Raw genomic sequence first — 20,159 nt, forward strand, 5'->3', positions numbered from 1 at the left:
TTCCTCCATGGTGATGATCTCTCTTTTTGGTTGATTTGGCATATGATGACAGAGATTCCATGAGTCTTGGCGATGCTGTTGTGCTGGGTGTTCAATGATTGAAGAGTTGACGTGTTCAAGAGGGTGTGCACATGGGAGAACCTTGAACACAACGAACTCTGACGTACACAGCAGAGGCTGGGGCAAGAACAGGCCCAGCTTCAGCTCGTCGTCTCTTACTCGTTGTGTTGTGCTCTTCCTGGAGGCTGGGGCAAGAGGGACAACTGCATGTTTATACTGAAAGAGAGGTACAATACTATATTAGTTGACGACTTGATTCAAACATGTCTCCTAACATTTGTGACATGGGTGCGGTCAATTGCCTCATAAAGCGATTACATGGACTCCAAAAGGGAAAAGAATCAAATCAGGGAGTTCTAGTCCAGTTCCATATGTATCCACTCTTCACGTTTCCAGAAAGAGTAATACGGCTCTGTTTAGTGACTTTAGCACAAGGACCACATTTGGGTTGAAATCAGTTCAAAAGCAGCTTCCATTCACCAAAAAGCAAGTTTGATTCCCAAAAAATTAGTTCAAAACTAGCCTTCTTTGATCTTTCACCCAAACAAAAAGCTAGCATGCAGTAGCAATCGGGTGCAACTTAAATCTCAAGCCACTGAAGCCACGTGTGCGTTTGTCGGATCAACCATCTGATGACTCAGCATGCATCTTCACTTCTTCAGTTAGTAGAGGCGGTCATGCCAGTCCTTGGATCCCTATCCTGGAGAGCCCAAACCACAGCACGTTGCAGGTAAACCCATCTGGAATAGCTTCGCAATCCACATGCCGGCTGAGACATTCTAACATACTCCCAGGCTCCCAGCAATGTGTTCTTGCAATTCAATTAATGGAGCACTTCCAACTAGGACTTAAGCATTTCCCAAGGCTGAGGTGCATGAAGTGACAATGGACGATATTATCCTTCTCTGCAGATTTTTGTACTCCAATGCTAGCTTCAGATCCCAACTGGCGCTCTCCCTGCAGGAATTCAGATGAACTGGTAAGTAATGCTGGTGTAGCCATCAACGCAAAAAATGGGTTTGAGTGTAGCACCCGTCAGACTCATCTGGCTCGGGCAACTCTTCAAGCATCGGATTAAATATGGACAGCAGTGTTTCCAGCACCACCCTGTCATTTTCTTTGATCTGAAAGTACAATGAAAAGGTGGGGTTTGGATAAATATGAACCACATGACGTGCCTCACACATCAATCATGAAAACATAACAGTGTCCTTACATCAGCCTCCGTAGTAGTGGATTCATCAATATCACAACCTAGAGCAGCACGGAGATGGGACAGCAGGGGCCGAGGCAGGCCATACGTGGGAAATCCTCTACATCTGGATAGCCATGTCCCACGAACCATATGAGTGGTTTGGCTTGTACTCACAGACTGAGCTGCCCCATCCTCATCATCAGCAGATGTATCAAGATCTGCACGTAATCATGCATCTGTAATATGATTTTGTCTATATTTTACTTGTAGGCATAGGGAAAGAAAGATGGACAAAATCTATTGCTGCCAAACGGGAAGCTTGCAATTCATGGAACGTCCCTCAGCAATTGATATGCCCACAGTGGTTGGACAGGAATCAAGATCAGCAGACTATATTAGGCATCTAAGATCTACGCCTACTAACATTTCATTGGCAAGATAGAGCAATAGTAATCTCTCTACTTACATATATTCATGCAGCTACGAATATAACTACTGTAATAAATTACCTAAAGGTATAACATCATAAGGGTTATCTCCTCTTGGTAGGAAACCATAGAATGTAACAAGATGTGACCCTGGGTGTTTCCCGTAACTGAGAAAACATTGCTCCCCTGCATCACAAGGTCTAGACAAGGGGAACTTCAAAGATTTTGTAGCTTCGTCTACCCGACCATAGTGCAGAATATGAGGGGATACCTTAAACAAATATGAAAAAGAGAACATGAGAAACAAATCTGAAAATTAATGAAAGAGTTTCAGGGGCAGAACCACAAACCGAGTGATTCAGAAGTCCAGCAATAGGAACCAAACACATTGATAATTTCCCACTACTTATAACAACCATCATACTGTTGGAATACCATAGTTCACATGCCCACAGAAAATTGTCCCATGTGCATACGTCCTTTCTGAATATCTCAGGAAAATTTATGCATAGTAAGGGAAATAAGTCGTCATACTGCTGGCGCAAATGCTGCAATAAAAAACCAATTACTGCTTCGTACCACTTAGGTAGTGATTTACAGAATTAAGAGAACAGTATCACAAACTACAATCATATCACCTGCTTAGCTTGCATTATCTCATCAAAAAGAAGGGTTCCTTCTAATGAAGCAAGTGCATCAATTCCAAAACTCAAGCCTGGAAGTGCATCTCGTGAAATGATCAATGGAAGTAGACTTTAGACTTTGCTTTACAGAACACAATAAACTACCTGTACCTGTATTAAAATTTGCCGGGAGTGTCTCAAAGTATGTTTTAAACTTTGAAGATAGATTATACCGCTCTCTCATGCTCCACAACAATAACATAGTCTCAGAATTGATATTATTGAAATCTTTTAATGCAAGAAACTGCAAACAAATCCAAATTTTGGATCAGTCCGTAAATTTTATGGAAGTATTTGGGTGCTTATGAAACATGGAAATTAGATTACCAAAGAAGACATACCACTTCTGACTGACAGAGAAGTTCTTCAGATATGATAAGGGACTCTGGAATTTCAAGAGCAGTATCCCCCACACCTATGCTTTCAGAAGCTACCATTCCTCTTCCTGCTCCTTGAAAAACTAAAATTTTTGGAATCAGATAAATGTTATGGATACAGATACAAAGAAGTATCCATGAACACAACATTGGATGGATGGTTAACTCCATTGAAATTAAGATGGACAAAAAGTTACTTGAATAGCTAAGGCTCCTACTACACAGTAAAGTGGTAAACAAACTCTCTTGAGCACTTTCAGTGGCACCTACTGATCTGCCACCAATTCCACTAGCTCAACTATCTCCTGTTAAAATACATTAACAGCACATCTGCTATAATAGGGTGAACATAAAAAATCAAATAGACATTTACGATTTGCAAACACAATTAAGAGCTGAAAGATAAAAGCATTAATAAACACCAAATGATGTACCATTGCGATTTTCTTTATATACATGCTCTAACAAAGAATGTTGCTCAGTACTGCTCAATTTTCAATGGGTAACACTGCACATTTGCACAAATCATTCATGTTATCAACAAGTTGTATGGAGACTTACAAGCTATCCGCAATTTAGATTTAACACCACGATGCTCCCCCCATTTCAGAAGAGAATCTTCAGCCTCATGGTTCTCTGTTTGAGAAACCATCTGGGCATCATCCGTCTTTCCAACAGATCTGAGTCTAACAACTATCTCATTCTGTAGTGTCTGCATTACTTCCTTGGCAGCATCATTGGAAGTTAGAAGCAATTTGTCCATGATTTTGAACAAAAGATTTAGTGATTCAAGTTCATTCCTTGCAGAAAATGGACCAATATCACCTCCAGCAAAATAAAGCTCTAGCTGCAGAAATTTGACATAAAAAAATCATCAGAACTTAGAGCTGAATAAACTCCCGAGCCTTTTCCATTATATCAGAAAATCAATCATGAGTGACACCAACATGGAATACCTCATCCATATGGACTACCCTAGCAGCTTGAATCATCTGATCCAGTAATTTGAGGGTGTCAGCAGCAGAACATGAAATCGGAACTTGAAATACACAGGAAAGATTCCTGCTTTCCATTACTCTCTGCATTTAGGAGAAAAGAAACAAACTTACTGAAAATATTTCCCACTTTCGGACTTTCCACATAAGATTTTCAAACACATGAAACTGTTAAATGTATAGAGGCTCTCTATATTCCTATGAGGCTCTCTATATTCCTATATGGCTCTTTATAAATGTACGGCCATCTCTACAGATAGATGTATTCCTCTTCTCAATTCTCCAAGGTTAGTAACATGGAATCAGAGCAGGGATCAGGGATAGGATTAGGACTAATCATCTCCTAATTCACCCAAAAGATCCAATTTTTTTCCAGCCGCCTGTCGTGGCCCCCTCCATCCACTGCCATTCTCTGCTGGTCGCGGTGGAGCATTCTGCTCCTGCAGCTCTCTCCATCCACCCGTCGCAGACCCATGCCGCCGTTCCCGCCGGTGCAGCCCATCGCCGCGCGCCATCCCTCGTCCGCGCGTCTGCGTGACTGGCGCGGCCCTTCATCGCCTCATCTTCGTCATCTACCGCGTCTGCCTGTCGCGATTTGGTGCTATTATCGCCGATTCGAATTCGCCTGTCGCGAATCCTATCGTGCGGCTTGTGTATTTCATCTTCCGCCACCACTCGTCCGTTGCGGAGGACTCGCCGCCTGTTGCGGCTCCTATCGTCGTCCGCCCGCGGCTCCTTCGTCAAGCCGCCCGTCGTCGCGGTTCTGGTGCTGGCTGCCCTTGTCTGCTTGTTGCAGGGGCCTGATTTGGCTATTTGCCAGACCGTCTGCTAGTGGTGTGCTGCTGTCTGCAGCTCTACTGCTCGTCTACTTGGTCACGGTGGTAATTATTCTTTCTGCAATCTCCTGTTGTTGGTTGCATCCTAGTCACTTTCAACATGTCGCAGATCAACGCTATTGTCATCAATATCACTCTAGATGGCCAAAATTACCCAAAGTGGGCCTTTTGTGTTGAGACTGCATTGAGGGGTTATGGTCTATACTTCCACTTATCTGATGATCCTCCTACTATTGTGGCTGATCCTAGCAATTCTGATGCAATCCAAACTTGGGAAATCAATGATGGTAAAGTGATGGCTGCTATGGTTAATAGTGTTAAGCAATCTATGATTATGAGTCTTAGGAAGTTTAAAACAGCCAAGGCTATTTGGTCTCATTTGAAGGAACGCTATGTTCAGGATATTAGTGCCCTTTTACATACTCTCATGCAGCAAACACATGCAATTGAGCAGAATGACATGACCATTGATGAGTATTACTCTGCTTTTGATCATCTTGTGGGTTCTCTGACTTCTATGATAGGTGACTGTATAGCAGATAACTGTCCAGCACATCAATTTATTGAGAAGTTTTTATATATCGTTTTGTCATGGGAGTCAGGGAAGAATTTGATTCCATTCGTAAGCGGCTGCTTCATGATTTATCTGTTTTGACCATGGCTCATGCTTTGTCTGATCTTCTTGCTGAGGAGACTCGTCTTCAGTCTATGTCTGCTCGTATGTCAGTGCCTCACAATGTATTGGCAGCTTCTCAGAGGTACAGTGCACCACCTAAAGGTACATCTTCAAAACCATGTCAGCATTGTGGCAAGACCAATCATAGTTCAAAGAACTGTTTCTCTCAGCATCCAGAGAAATTGGCTGATTTTCGTGCACGTCGTGCTGCTCGTGCGGCTAGAGGTCATGGTACTGGTCCTACTCCTAGAGGCTCAGTGTCTATTGCTGCTGCTTCACCTATCACTGCTCCTCAGTCTTCTTGGGTTCTTGATTCAGGGGCTTCTTTTCATGTGACCTCCGACCAGTCCCAGCTTGTTGCTAGCAAGGCAGTTGCTGATGGTGCTTCTATTCAGACAGCAAATGGTACATCTTGCTCTATCACTCATCAGGGTTCTCTTTGTAATTCTAATTTTTCTGTGCCTGATGTCTCTTTTGTACCTCAGTTGTCCATGAGTCTTCTTTCAGTTGGTCAAATAGCATATCACAATTGTTTTGTTGGATTTGATGACTCATCTTGTTTTATTCAGGATCGTCGAACCGGGGCTGTGATTGGGACTGGCCATTGCCGTAGAGGTTCCTCTTGTCTCTATGTTCTTGACACCCTACGTCTTCCTCAGTCATCTGCTCGTGTGTCATCCGCTGCTTCGACATCCACCTTGTCCTTCGCCAAGTGGCATCATCGTCTTGGTCATCTTTGTGGGTCTCGGTTGTCTACATTAATAAATAAAGGATGTTTAGGTCATACATCTCTCGAGTCTAGTTTTCATTGTAAGGGTTGCAAGCTTGGGAAACAAATACAACTCCAATATTCACCTAGTATTTCTCATTCTGCAAGACCTTTTGATCTTATTCATTCAGATGTATGGGTCCTGCACCTTTTGCTACAAAGCGTGGTCACAAATATTATGTCATTTTTATTGATGATCATTCTCACTATACTTGGATTTATTTTATGAAACATCGTTCTCAATTGCATTCTATTTACTAGTCTTTTGTTCGTTCGCATGGTTCACACAGTTTTCTACTCCTATTAGAGTTTTTCGTTCTGACTCTGGTGGTGAGTATCTGTCTGATGTTTTTCCTCTGAGGGTAATCATGCTCAGCTCTCTTGTCCCGACGCTCATGCTGAAAATGGTGTTGCTGAACGCAAACATCGCCATATTATAGAGACAGCTCGTACACTTCTGATTTCATCTTTTGTTCCTTCTTATTTTTGGGGTGAAGCAGTCTCTACTGTTGTATATCTCATAAATAGACAATCCTCATCCAAGCTGTCTGACAAATGTCCTGGTGAGGTACTTTTTGGTACCCCTCCTAGCTATGACCATCTCCGAGTTTTTGGATGTACATGTTATGTTTTGCTTGCTCCTCGTGAACATACTAAGTTGACTGCGCAATCTGTTGAGTGCATTTTTCTGGGTTATAGTCCTGAGCATAAAGGTTATCGCTGCTATGATCCTTCTTCTCGTCGCATACGTATCTCTCGTGATGTGACCTTTGTTGAGGACCGTCCTTTCTTTTATAACCCCTCTACTCAGCCCTCATCTTCACCCATAGAGTCCACGTCTTTTCTTTGTCTTCCTCCTATTTCATCCACTGATGATATCTCTTCACCTTCCGTGTCCATTCCTGATCCTTCTATTTCCATCACGCCTCCTATACATGCGCCACCTACACCTCCACCACCTGCACATGGGCCGCCTACAGCATTGGCTACTACTACTGCAGAGATTGTATGGCTTCGATGGTTGTTGGCTGATTTTGGTATTTCTTGTGATGCCCCCACACCTCTTATCTGTGATAATACAGGAGCCATACAAATTGCCAATGATCCTGTGAAGCATGAACTTACGAAGCATATAGGAGTTGATGCCTTCTTTACTCGATCCCATTGTCATCAGAAAACCATTGCTCTACATTATATGCCCTCTGAGCTGCAGTTAGCAGATTTCTTTACTAAAGCACAAACTCGAGAGCAGCATCAGCTTCACCTACTCAAACTTAATGCTTCTGATCCTACACTTCCACCTTGAGTTTGAAGGGGGCTGTTAAATGTATAAAGGCTCTCTATATTCTCATGAGGCTCTCTATATTCCTATGAGACTCTCTATATTCCCATATGGCTCTCTATAAATGTATGGCCATCTCTACAGATAGATGTATTCCTCTTCTCAATTCTCCAAGGTTAGTAACAGAAACATGCAAAGTTTTATGTCTACAAAGGGAGTACAGACATTGATCTAATATTTGGCATGAAACTTTCAAACTGCAATATTAGATAAAAGAAATCCATATGGAAACTTATATTAGTCATTCAAATATGTGTTCTAACCCAACATCACCTCGAAGATGTCATTCAGAAACAAATATTGCACTAGGCTTTCACGACAAAGCTGATAGACACCAAAGAACCACAATAATTAACATTTCAGAAAAATAACCACATAGAGAAAAAGGTAGCTCCAATTTCTTAACTCTAAAAAGTAAAAAGAGTAAATACTTCCTCCATCTGCTCACACAAAGTAAGGAAACAGCAAAGATTAACCCTAACTACATCACTCATCAATCAAAGATCTTGAGCTGGTTGTAATGCTGCAAACTGGTAATGAAATCCAGCTATTCTACACGATTGCCTAGCAAAGCAAGTAAATTATGTTCTGATTCCCATAAAAAGATTGCTCATTTTACTATTTGTTAAAAAGGGGTAGCCCAGTTTTCTCTTCCAATTCCTAAATTTGAATTAGCCGCGCCTTAATTAAGCTTCACATAACCAAAATGAAACTACAATCGACTAGACTACCATACAGTCATACGGCTTGATCCAACCAAAAGAGACGAGCTTCTTTCTTACGCTCGGGCCATACCTTCTTCTCTTGGTGAAGGGGATCCTCCTCCGTGATAGGGGGCAGGTGAAGCGCAACCTTCTCACCTACCGCCCCGAGCTTCCCAATCCCCGCCTCCGCCGCCGCCATGGTCGCCGTCGCCGGCGGCGCCGCTTCTCTCGTGGACAGCGAAGGTTTTGGGTTTTGGGGTAACACACGTTTTGGGTTTGGTAGCAGCAACGACGAGCTGGTGGGCCTGATAAGGTTCCAAGTGGAGAAGACCATGGGCCTTCAGTGCGAATGGGCAGGCTGCTACCATTCGTTGCAATTGGGGCCCATTATGTTAAAAATAAGCGTTCTTCACTGAAATATCGAAAACTCCCAAGTTCCTCCCAGGACTGAACATTTACCGGACATCGTCTAACAAATTTCAGTCTTAACTTCTTGAAAACTATCATTCGTGTGTTGTAAATGTGGAATGAAATTTTAATTCCAAACTTTTATATGGGCCAAGGTAAATCTGAAATCACATAAATAAATATTAGGGATCATCGTACCTTACGGCGAGATCCAAATTGGTATCACATTCTTACTCTGCCCTCTCCCAGGTAAGATCGAAATTTTATAACCATTTGCTCATCTTGATATTACTTCGAGTTTAGAGCAAGAGTGTGAAGGAAAGATAAACAAGAATACTATTTTACCATTTTTTTTCTCACCTTTTATAGTAGCTAGTTTAGCAACATGGAAGATATTGCATTACTCCCCTCTGATCTTTATGATCTCTCCCTCCAATAACAAATAAGCAACTTTTTTTTCGTTGTTTTATGTCAACTATCCTAAACTTTGATTTCATAGTACCTTTTTATTGGTCAAGTTTCAATATTTGAAAATGATATGAGTACATTTATCTCGAACACAGTTTAATAAACTTCAAAGTATATAAAAATTTGCTATGGTTTTATAAATATTTTCTGATAAAAGGTACTAATCAAGTCCATAGACAAGCGAGCACAGCCAGGAAAGAGGTCAGATCGTCATAGAGTAGATGACTTGTGTTTTGGAGGCCATGCCAATATCCAAAACGTCATTTATATATGACTTGAAAAGGTACCACTTTACTACTACATTCATTAGCAAATGTACGCAAATGTACCGAGTCCTACAAAACATGCAGTAAAAATATATAATTTTGATCATTAACTAGATGAAACTACTGAAACTGGTCACGTGGACATAAGATATTGGGGTTGTCATGAAAAATACTTTCATAATATATTAGTTCTATATTTGTATTATCATTTTTATACAAATGTAAAAAGGGTCAAAATTGCACATTGGAGATTATATCAATGTCCAATACAATTACAATAAGGGGGAGCACTAATAAAATTATATGAATGTATTTGCAAATACAAATCTAGTCATATATATAGCTTTCATATAGCCACCTTGATACACTTCAAACATATAGTGGCCAACAAACTTTTGAAAGGTCGGTGGCACAACTTCTCTATGCCAAACAAACACGGATGGAGACTAGGGTCGACTACGACTTAACAGGCTATATTTATCTTGATACTTGCGTTTTCCAATTTAAAATTAAGCATCACCAACCCAACAGTAGCTTTGTGGGCTAAGATAAACAAGTCATGCGGAGAAGTTGAAGAGTCGACTCTTATCAAGTTCAAGAGACAATAGGTTCCATCAATCATGATTCATGAATCATGCATGCCAGTTGTCAGTATTTGTCAACCCAGTTATCCAAATGTCACTTGGGTCATTGTCTCGATGATAGGATGCTTGGTTTGTAATGTACAAGTTGCTTCGGTCACACAAATACTATTTTGTATTAACATCTATTTATTTGTAAAATTCAATAGTAAGATGGTGATATTGTGAAAAAATATCAGATTCACTAAATATCCAAATATCCCAGTAAAAACACGTTTGGAAGATAAGTACGACGAATGGACAGAATTAGGATCGTTAAATTAAATTATTCTCCTATTCCTGCTTGCTGCTTGCCATGACTTTGTAACTGGTAATGCACGTCAGGTACTTCTTTTTTACTCCCTCCGTTCCAAAACGTAGGTCATTTTGGATTTTCTAAATACATAGATTTTGTCATGCATCTAAATATAAAGTTATGTCTAGATACATATCTCAAAAAATTAATGTACCGAGAAAAGCTAAAATGACCTATATTTTGAAACTGAGAGAGTACATCTTTAGGCCAAACGGGACAGGCTTGCTTCAACACCGGTCCAGAAGGGACGGCAATTGGACAGACAAATCGTGAGTCCACGTTAATTACTCTGTTTATTACAATAGCCATTTCCACTCACACACTACCCCCTAAAAAATAACAGTTTCACTCATATGTCCCTGGAGATTGACATGTTTCAGCAGTTTGGGACCAACCTTAGTCAACAACTTCTAGTTTTGTGAGAAGACTCGAAACCAATTTTGTGGAATATATACACCTGAAGTGACTTTGATACTTAATTTACACTATTTTATCCTTGATACACAAGTAGATCAAGTACCTAAGAAGAGCTCTAATTTAAGATTTAAATAGTCATGTGTGCCGGAAGAAATACCTAAGATTCAATCAAAGAAATTACACCTGATTGCTCAAAAGTTTCTCCTCTTTCACGAGAAATCATCGCTACTAACAACAAATCTATGCCTTGACTTTCGAAAAAATAAAAGAAAAATCTATACGTAAACATGGTGTGTGAATAATGTACCTCCTAATTGATCATAAGTTACTTTTATTGCAAGAATAAACCAGATGGTTACAAACAATAAATGTATATTGTACTTCCTCCCTCCCCCCAAAAAAGTCATTCTAGTTTTGTCCTATAAGTAAATTTTTCTCAAGTTTTATCAAATTTATAGAGAAAAGTATCAACATTTATAACACTAAAGAAGTATAATTAGATTGACGGGCCTGTTTGGATATCCTGTGTTAAAATTTAACAAGTGTTAAAGTTTTAACACTCTCAAATAGACTGCTAAAGTTTAACACATTGGGGTATTTGGATGATATGTTAAACTTTAACACTTTTAGTGGGAAATGACTTCATTACCCCTCATTTATGGCCGGCGGAGAGAGAGGGAGGAGAGAGAAGGGGTAACCTGGAAAAAAGTGGAGAGGGGGACCACTTTTAACACCTTTAGCAAGTTTTAACACCCCCTCCATGTGTTTATGAAAAATGAGGTGTTAAACTTTAACACCCCACTTTTAACACAAGTATTTGGATAGAAAAGTGTTAAAAAGTGTTAAAAGTGAGGTGTTACTTTAACACCCCTTCCCAAACAGGACCAAAAACTAAATTTTGGTTCAATCTAGTCCATCGCTAATTAATGAACAACTATATGTGGACATAACGTCTCATTCTAATTGCTCAAAAGTGTCTCTTCCTTTGCTGTAAGCTCGCTAATAATGCACGACTATAGGTAGCAATAGTAGTAATAATGTCCCACCTAATTGCTCAAAATTTTCTTATCTTTCGTCCAACAACAAATCTATATTTAGACATTAAAAAAAATCTCTACATATGTAGACAAGGTGCGTGCATAATGTCCCACCTAATTAATTAAAACTTGCTTTTATTGTAATAAAGCAGATGGTTACAGAAAAGGGTATGTTGCAGCACATTTCAAAAAAAGGTCGCGTTGTTCTTTATTTCAAAAAGAAATGGCTGCGTTCTTTCTGTCCTAAAAAAAAGATGGTTCTTTCATGCATCTCAAAAGGATGTTTTTTCATGCACTTGAACTGGAAATGTTTTACTGTATATATAGATTGTGCACACGCTATGTCTTGTTTAATTGCTAAAAAACACTTTTTTGCATTGCGATAAATGTTCTTGCACATGAAGACAAAATTATTTATAGATACGGTGCACTAAATCTATAATGTCCCACCAAATTTCGCTAAAGTTACTTTTCCTTTCAAGAGAAATCAGTTGTGCGGCTAATAAATAAAGACAAATCTAAATTCTCTGTCCTGTGAAGGGTTTGAACTTTGAACTATCTTTGTTTTACAGAAAGACCCTGAAAATAGTAATTACAAAGGGCCACCAAGGATAATAGACATGCACGGTCTGGTATGTGTCACTTGAAACCAAATTTGAGCATCTAAAGATAAAATGTAACACTCCTCATGCCGGTATCATGCTTGTGTTTAGTAAAGCAATAACGTACATATTGACCAGAAACTGAAGGCGAAGGCCAGTTCAGTTACTCTCTGCTACGTTACCCCAACCGGTAGAACAAGTGCTGGCAACTGAAATTAGCAAACCATAGGGGGCTATGCGCAATTAGGAGATTATTTTAGAGGTAGGCATGTTCGCATGGTGTTATGATATTCTCTTGTCTACCGTGCAAAAGATTCTTGCGATAGAAATTTCTCTCCATTATGGTTAACAAGAGGTCAATGTATATGCAAGTGAACATGAACCCCTTCTCCCGTTCAATTGAACTATATAGAATAGCTCACATGCCATGTGAGCTGGTGATTCGGCCATTCTCCTCGGTCAAATCACTTGCATTGTGGAAGTGGAACCCGTCTCCTAATAAAAATGAAATAAAGAAAGAAAAACGCATCATGTACACCACTACGAAGAGGAGTGGCTTGCACCTTTAAAATTGCATGGCTTCTCCAACTCTTATTCGGCTGCGTTGTGCATATAGTGTTACGTTATCTCGTATGATTTTCTAGCCAAACGGTAGAAGATGATTCTTTTATCGTCAGCTTAGCGTAGCCTTTTTCGACAATTTGCACTCTTTTAATCATTTATTATCCATCCTACTCACATGGCACGGACGCGGAGATTGTTGGTTGTAATAGAAGTCACGCTAGGTACTTTGAAGTTAGAGGTGATATGTTATTGAACATTATTGATAAATACAATTTATTTATCATGGATAAAATAAAAATGGAAAAATTATTTGACACAAGAGGTGGTTGAGGTAGCCTAAATTTACACCCGCTAGTCTTTCATAGTGATCTGCATTATTTGTGAGTCACCTGTATTGTGTTTTGACACATATGTCTATCCAGATTGTACTTCTTAGGGGGTGGTTGGATCTTTAGTCCGGACTAAAATTCATATCACATCGAATATTCGAAGGCTAATTAGGAGGATTAAACATGAACTAATTATAAAACTAATTACATAGATAGAGGCTAATTCGCGAGACAAATCTATTAAGCCTAATTAATCCATCATTAGCACATGTTTCGGTAAGCACCATATTGTCAAATCATGGACTAATTAGGCTTAATAGATTCATCTCGCAAATTAGCCTCCATCTGTGCAATTGGTTTTGTAATTAGTCTATATTTAATACTCCTAATTAGTATCTAAACATTCGATATGATAGGAATTTTAGGAGCTCCTAAAGTACCAAACACCTCCTCAGTCAGTCAGCACTCAGCACCCATCTTATATTCATTGGAAAATTTATGCTTACACGAAATGGCCATTGTTTGACCTTCTGACAGGACAGCTCAGTGACCATCTTGTAATCCAACAATTCACCCCTCGAGGAACACACATTTTACAAACCACTCCCTCAGCTCATCACATTTGGCACGTTTAGCCGTTTTGTCATGCGACTCATTTCCCACCAAATGCTGCATCATCTCCGTTTCTGTGAAGACAATAAGTAGCACCGGACGCCCAAAATCTCGCACACCCAAAACTTCAGCAGAAGCAAGCCAGGCCCGTCGTCCCTTGGCGTGACACTGATCCATGGGGTCCACCGAGCAGCAGCCGGAGCCGGTGGCCGCGGCCGCGGCCGTGGAGGAGGCGTCGCCGGAGATCATCTTCCGGTCCAAGCTCCCGGACATCGCCATCACCAACACCCTCCCGCTGCACCGCTACTGCTTCGAACGGCTCCCCGAGGTGGCCGACCGCCCCTGCCTCATCGACGGCGCGGAGGGCACCGTCCGCACCTACGCCGAGGTCGACCGCCTGACCCGCCGCCTCGCGGCGGCGCTTCGGCGCGAGCCGCTGGGGCTCCGCCGCGGCGCCGTGGTCATGAACCTGATGCTCAACTCGGCAGAGTTCGTGCTTTCCTTCTTCGCCGCGTCGCGCGTCGGCGCCGCGGTCACCACCGCCAACCCGATGTCCACGCCGCACGAGATCGCCAACCAGATCGCGGCGTCCGGTGCCACCGTCGTGTTCACCGAGTCCATGGCCGTGGACAAGCTCCCCGCCAGCGCCAAGGACGGCGGCGCGCTCACGGTGGTCCTCATCGACGCGCGCCGCGACGGTTGCCTCCACTTCTGGGACGACGTCATGGCGAGCGTCCCCGACGAGGAGGTCGCGGCCGGCGACGAAGACTCAGCTTCCGGCGACGGGGAGTTCGACCCCGACGACGTGGTGGCGCTGCCGTACTCGTCCGGCACGACGGGGCTCCCCAAGGGCGTGATGCTGACGCACCGGAGCCTGAGCACCAGCGTGGCGCAGCAGGTCGACGGCGACAACCCCAACATCGGCTTCCACTCCGGCGACGTCATCCTGTGCTCGCTGCCCATGTTCCACATCTACTCGCTCAACACCATCATGATGTGCGGGCTCCGCGTCGGCGCTGCCATTGTTGTCATGCGCCGCTTCGCCCTCACCGCGATGATGAAGCTCGTGGAGCGGCACCGGATCACCATCGCGCCGCTCGTGCCGCCCATCGTCGTCGACGTCGCCAAGAGCGGCGAGGCCGCGGCGCACGACCTGTCGTCGGTCAGGATGGTGCTCTCGGGCGCGGCGCCCATGGGAAAGGACATCGAGGATGCGTTCATGGCCAAGCTCCCCGGCGCTGTGCTCGGACAGGTGCGTGCGTGCGCGCCCCGGCGCGCAACAATTTTTTTTATTATTATTGCATTGCAATTTTTTTTCATTTGAGGAAATTATCTGCCGTGCGATCGGTAGCCGACGGACGGATGTCAATGTGATACTAGTTTAGTGTGGCGTACCTACTGACAAACTGCTGGTGAGTGGTTAGCGATGACAGCATTGGATGACCTAGACAAGATCCTGCATTGCCGTTAGTTGAATGCTGCTGAATGACTTAGATACCTTATCGATTTTCGTGTAGGTCAAACCATGTAATCTCATCGTTCATTTGGGCATTTTGAGTGATCCAATGTCTTAGATTCGTCATCGTTCCTTCAGAGACAGCACCTCAGTTGCTGAACTTGAGCTTGTGCTAAAGTTACCTATATTTCTGATTTGAATTTTGAAAATAGAAGTAAATATTTTTTTTGCTTAGTTCTAAGATCTTTAGAACTCTTGGTGCAGAGTTGTTGGGAAGTTTGACTTTTGAGTGCTGCACCCGGACACCTAAATATTAGCTGGTAATAAGTTGGTATGGTAGTTCCGTGGTTTGGTGATGCTGATGTTGATATTAGAAGGTTGATGCTCGAAATCAACATTCCATTTCATTGGCTAAGTCGTTTCCCTGATCCAAGCATGCCTTCAAATGCCATGTGTCAGATACTTTGTCATGTGTCACCTTCACATGAACATTATTCGTCCCGTATGATCTCGTAACCCCTGATAACTAGATATGACATGATCTCTCGGCACTTTATAATCAATATATAACTAAATGAAGTGAAACAAACTTTCTACTTCCCAAAAAGAACATGCCAAAAATCTATCTGACAGCAGAGAAAATTTGAAATGTGCCAAAAAAAGATTATGAGGTACTAGTCTTGTATTAACATGTTAAACTTGGCTCTGATATTCTCCATTATTTAGACATTCTTTTACCCAAATAATTAAAATGTTCGCCCAATCGGCTTTTTCGAAAAGGATGGTTCATATTGGACCAGTGCAACAAGTTGGCACTGTTATTCTAGTCGAATGCACACAAACCGCACCATTGGAGAATATAAATAAGCATAATCAGTTCTTAAATTGTCTTGAATTATATTATATCTGTCTCAACTTGCTGAGAAGTTCATCCATGTTGCCTCCTGTGTGTGATGCAGGGCTATGGCATGACAGAGGCCGGACCGGTGCTGTCGATGTGCCTGGCATTCGCCAAGGAGCCCTTCAGGGTGAAGTCCGGCGCGTGCGGCACGGTGGTGCGCAACGCAGAGCTGAAGATCATCGACCCCAACACCGGCAAGTCCCTCGGCCGGAACCAGCCCGGGGAGATCTGCATCAGGGGGCAACAGATCATGAAAGGTACGCAACATCCCATTCTTCCCTCGTCTCCTCCACGTTCCAACGAACTCCCAAATGTTGACTTCAGCCACTTGAATTGGACTGGCCCACAGGTCCCTAGATCTAATCTGACTTGGAACCATAAGATATTGAACAAGTTGTTCACCAACTGCATATGCACATTAGTGCTTCGCATTTCCTTGATCACTTCTGGACTTTGATGAGTAAAGAAGGGGAAAGCTATACCATACTCGCGCATTTCTCATCTCCTACACACTCAAATTTTTTTCCGGTGAATCCAAGAATGCCGCGACAGCCTTCTTCCCCAACGTCGGTGAGGTTAGGGTCCGGGGTTAGGTTCAGGGTTGTTCGGTTACTTGGGGCCACCAGGCTTCCAAGGGTCGCCGAGGAGCTCGCCAGCCCGGCGGTGGTCGCGGTGGGTGGAGGAGGTGGGGATGAGGAGATAAGGTGGGGATGAGGAGAGGAGGAGTTTGATCTAGATCGCCGATTCTAAATCCAAAGCTCCAAAATTAGAGTGTGAAGGGGTGGGAAAATACCCAGGCATGAGGTAGACAACCCCGTAAAGAATCACACCATGATAAATAGGTCAACAACATGTGAGCTATGCCACTCTTTTGTGAAAAAAATGGTTTAGAAAGACGGTATCGCGTTGTGTGTTTATTTGTCACCTAGGACTTGCAAATTTTCTTTGGTATTGTCTCGTTGGTGCAGAGGTTGGACTGTTGTACTTCCATTTTATGAAAAGGAAAAAGTCTAAATAACTCTATAGCACCACATAACTCACTAAACTAAATTTTGGTTCAATTTACCCTCTATTTGGTTCAACTTACCCAATAATGCAATTTGTCCTTTTTATTGCTCCATACACAAGTTGAATTTTAATTTGAAAGTTTGCAAGGTGGTAGTGGACATCATAATCTATATTGAAAAAAATATTTTGTGAATTTTTCACCATTGTTTTTTATATAATTTTGTATCTCAAGGATAAATTTAATTATTAAATATCATACCCTATCAAAATAATGATACACAATTCATATATTTTTCTAACATGTCTTATAATGTCTGCTATCATCTTGCAAAATTTGAACTTAAAACTCCACTTCTGCATGGAGAAATGAAAAAGATAAATTGTGTTAAGGAGTAAATTGAACCAAATGGCATAGTTTAGGGGGTAAACTGAACCAAGAAATACTTTAGGGGGTTATATCCAGACTTTAGTTGTGTGTGTGTGTGAAGGGATATGAATGTGTCAAAGATAACGTAGTCCAAGCTGTATGTGTCTGCCTTCTGTGCAAAAATTAGTTATCTGACAACAAAACAAAGACAACCTCTTGTGTTCCAACCCATTGTTAACGAGGGTTACATTCAGACTTTAGTTGTACTTGAGGGGAGTAATTTGGATTTTTTCCTATTAAAACAAGTTAGGGCAACTAATCACAATGGATATGGGAAGGCATACTTAACACACCTGCAAAGTTGAGATGAACCATTCCATTCCCATGTGTAGCTTTCTGTCCAGATTGGAATGAGGACCAAGCATGGCTTAGGCAACAGAAATAAATAATCTTGGGGTGAGACCTGTGAGCTTCAGTCTGGGTGTGGAACTCTCCCTTGGTATGATAACTGAAATAAATTGTCATGAATGGAGTGTTCTGAATCTGAAGTTCTGAACCCACAACCATGGGGTCTGCACATATGTTTGTTTTCGGTAGCTGCTTGCGCGTCAATCCCTCAATGGTGACAGGAGTTGTCAATTTCAGTTAATGTTTTCGATCTGGAGATGAATAGATGGATCGACCCAAGTTCGAGGATCTCAGGGAAAAAAAAATGTACTTCGCAATGTGGAAATGCAAGGACAAGGACAGTGAAAAGAAATAAAATGTCTGATGATGTTTTCTGATTTGCCCACCCAATCAAGCAATAAATTTGTGGGGTTTGCCTAACTGCTCCTCCTAAATAAAATATTGCAACTTGAACAACTCGTATGATTAGAAGACTTAATAGCGCATATTTGCTTGTGCGACTGGTCAGGTTACCTGAACAACCCGGAGGCCACGAAGAACACCATCGACGCCGATGGTTGGCTGCACACCGGCGATGTTGGGTTTGTGGATGACGACGACGAGATCTTCATCGTCGACAGGCTCAAGGAGATCATCAAGTACAGGGGATTCCAGGTGGCTCCCGCGGAGTTGGAGGCCCTGCTGATCACTCACCCGAGCATTGCCGACGCCGCCGTTGTCGGGTAATCACTCGAGCTGATCATTTGGTTTGGTGAACTGATAACTGAAACATGGCCTGGGACAGCCATTACATTACATGAACTAGCACCTGATATATATTTCAGTCGTTGAGATGGTATTTGTGGCATCCATGATCATTGCAGGAAACAAGTCGAGCCAGAAATTGGAGAAATCCCGGTTGCCTTTGTGGCCAAGGCCCAAGGGAGTGAGCTCAGCGATGATGACGTGAAGCAATTCGTGGCAAAGGAGGTGGCATTTCTTTCTTGTGCTAGAAAAAGTTACTCTGCTTTTTGAGTTATATGTTGTCAATGTCATATGCTATGCTACTATGAATGGATGGAAGTAATTAAATTCAAGAAACATTATACTAGATTAAAGCTATAAATACATAACTCAAAAAAGGTAAAGCTAGAAATATGTTCGTTCGAGAAAGGTAAAGCTAAAAATACATATGCTGTCGTTATTTTTTCTAACCTAATTGGATTCTTCTCCGATTTTAGGTGATCTACTACAAGAAGGTTCGCGAGGTTATCTTCATTGACAAGATACCCAAAGCGCCATCAGGCAAGATCCTCCGCAAGGAGCTAAGGAAACAGCTTCAGGAGCAGCAACAGGCCGTGTGATCAAGACAGCCTATACATCGCTCAGTATTTAAGATTTGTTCAGATGTTGACATGTGGAGGAAGAACTTAATCCAAGGGTACAGAAGTGTTTTTATCCTTTTCGTGTAATGTATCTAGCTGGCTGGTGAGGCGGAGAGGCTTAATTGATTGGAAATTAGACTTTCAAAGGTACATCATGTTTGGGGGACATGCTTTTTACAGTTTCTCATGGTTTTTTTTCCTGCTATTTTTCATGGTGCCTGTGCTGCCGGTAACGTGTTTATGTGAAATCAAATGCATGTTGAGTTCGCGGCACGGGTTTAAAGGCGATTGTGGGTTTGAGTTCTACTGGGTGTGTATTCATTTTTTTTATATTTATTAGTTTGCGCTTTGACCTTTCTCCGTTCTCGAAAGTCACACAACATAATCAGAACTCCAGATTTTTTTTAAAAAAATTCAGATTTTGTCGTGGTATATTTGCAAAAATCTTCTGGGACCAGTGGAAGTGCACTCGTGCGGCGGCACGTACGTGATAGAAAAAAAGATTACTTGTACAAGTGTTAATCAGTATGCATGTAAAAAAATAAAAAGATATTAAAGTAAACCTAATTGTAAAAACATCAATATTTCTTGTCATCCTTCGTGCAGAAATCTACTAGACATTAATATGAAACTATCATTTAGAGTTAAAAATGTGACACAAAATACACATTCTATTAATTCAAGAGTAGTGCCACTTAATGCAAGGACTAATTGAGCTGGACAAAAGTTAGTGAAAGAACTTGCATGCTGCGGCCATAGCACCATGCACCACACAGCAGCTCTTAGAATGGAACAAAGTGATGCTGAAAAATTAACACCGCAGAGCTCTAATAAGATTTATAATTTGAAATTGATGTTAACTAAAAATAAATAACCTTAAAGAGACAAATTATTTAATCAACAAGATGTTGAGAGAAGTGAATGGCATGCATGTAGTTGGAGCTTCACTGT

The 20,159-nt window shown here is 41.8% G+C and overlaps 2 protein-coding genes across 4 annotated transcripts; one reads left to right on the forward strand and one right to left on the reverse strand.

Annotated features, from left to right (window-relative positions):
* Window positions 1–253: 253 nt before the first annotated feature.
* LOC117861144 (uncharacterized) lies at window positions 254–8,353 on the reverse strand. 2 transcript variants are annotated; one of them, XM_034744641.2, is made up of 12 exons: window positions 8,157–8,353; window positions 5,056–6,003; window positions 3,700–3,822; window positions 3,305–3,590; window positions 2,708–2,826; window positions 2,478–2,610; window positions 2,322–2,398; window positions 2,034–2,231; window positions 1,765–1,954; window positions 1,277–1,473; window positions 1,093–1,184; window positions 254–1,017 (listed from the first exon to the last, which is right to left on the reverse strand). In XM_034744641.2, exons 2-12 carry the CDS (start codon window positions 5,128–5,130, stop codon window positions 909–911), a joined length of 1,599 nt encoding a protein of 532 aa, XP_034600532.1. In that variant the 5' UTR covers window positions 5,131–6,003; window positions 8,157–8,353; the 3' UTR covers window positions 254–908. The 2 variants fall into 2 exon arrangements, with proteins under 2 accessions (XP_034600532.1, XP_034600531.1); XM_034744640.2 differs by lacking the exon at window positions 5,056–6,003.
* Window positions 8,354–13,740: 5,387 nt separating this feature from the next.
* Window positions 13,741–19,481, forward strand: LOC117859793 (4-coumarate--CoA ligase 1). Of its 2 annotated transcripts, XM_034742976.2 has the most exons (5): window positions 13,773–14,956; window positions 16,120–16,318; window positions 18,353–18,566; window positions 18,708–18,813; window positions 19,065–19,481. In XM_034742976.2, exons 1-5 carry the CDS (start codon window positions 13,880–13,882, stop codon window positions 19,185–19,187), a joined length of 1,719 nt encoding a protein of 572 aa, XP_034598867.1. In that variant the 5' UTR covers window positions 13,773–13,879; the 3' UTR covers window positions 19,188–19,481. The 2 variants fall into 2 exon arrangements, with proteins under 2 accessions (XP_034598868.1, XP_034598867.1); XM_034742977.2 differs by lacking the exons at window positions 18,353–18,566; window positions 18,708–18,813; window positions 19,065–19,481 and adding an exon at window positions 18,082–18,346 and having other exon boundaries at window positions 13,741–14,956.
* The last annotated feature ends 678 nt before the right edge of the window (window positions 19,482–20,159 follow it).

Source organism: Setaria viridis, chromosome 6, assembly GCF_005286985.2.
Source record: "Setaria viridis chromosome 6, Setaria_viridis_v4.0, whole genome shotgun sequence".
Classification (NCBI taxonomy): Eukaryota; Viridiplantae; Streptophyta; class Magnoliopsida; order Poales; family Poaceae; genus Setaria; species Setaria viridis.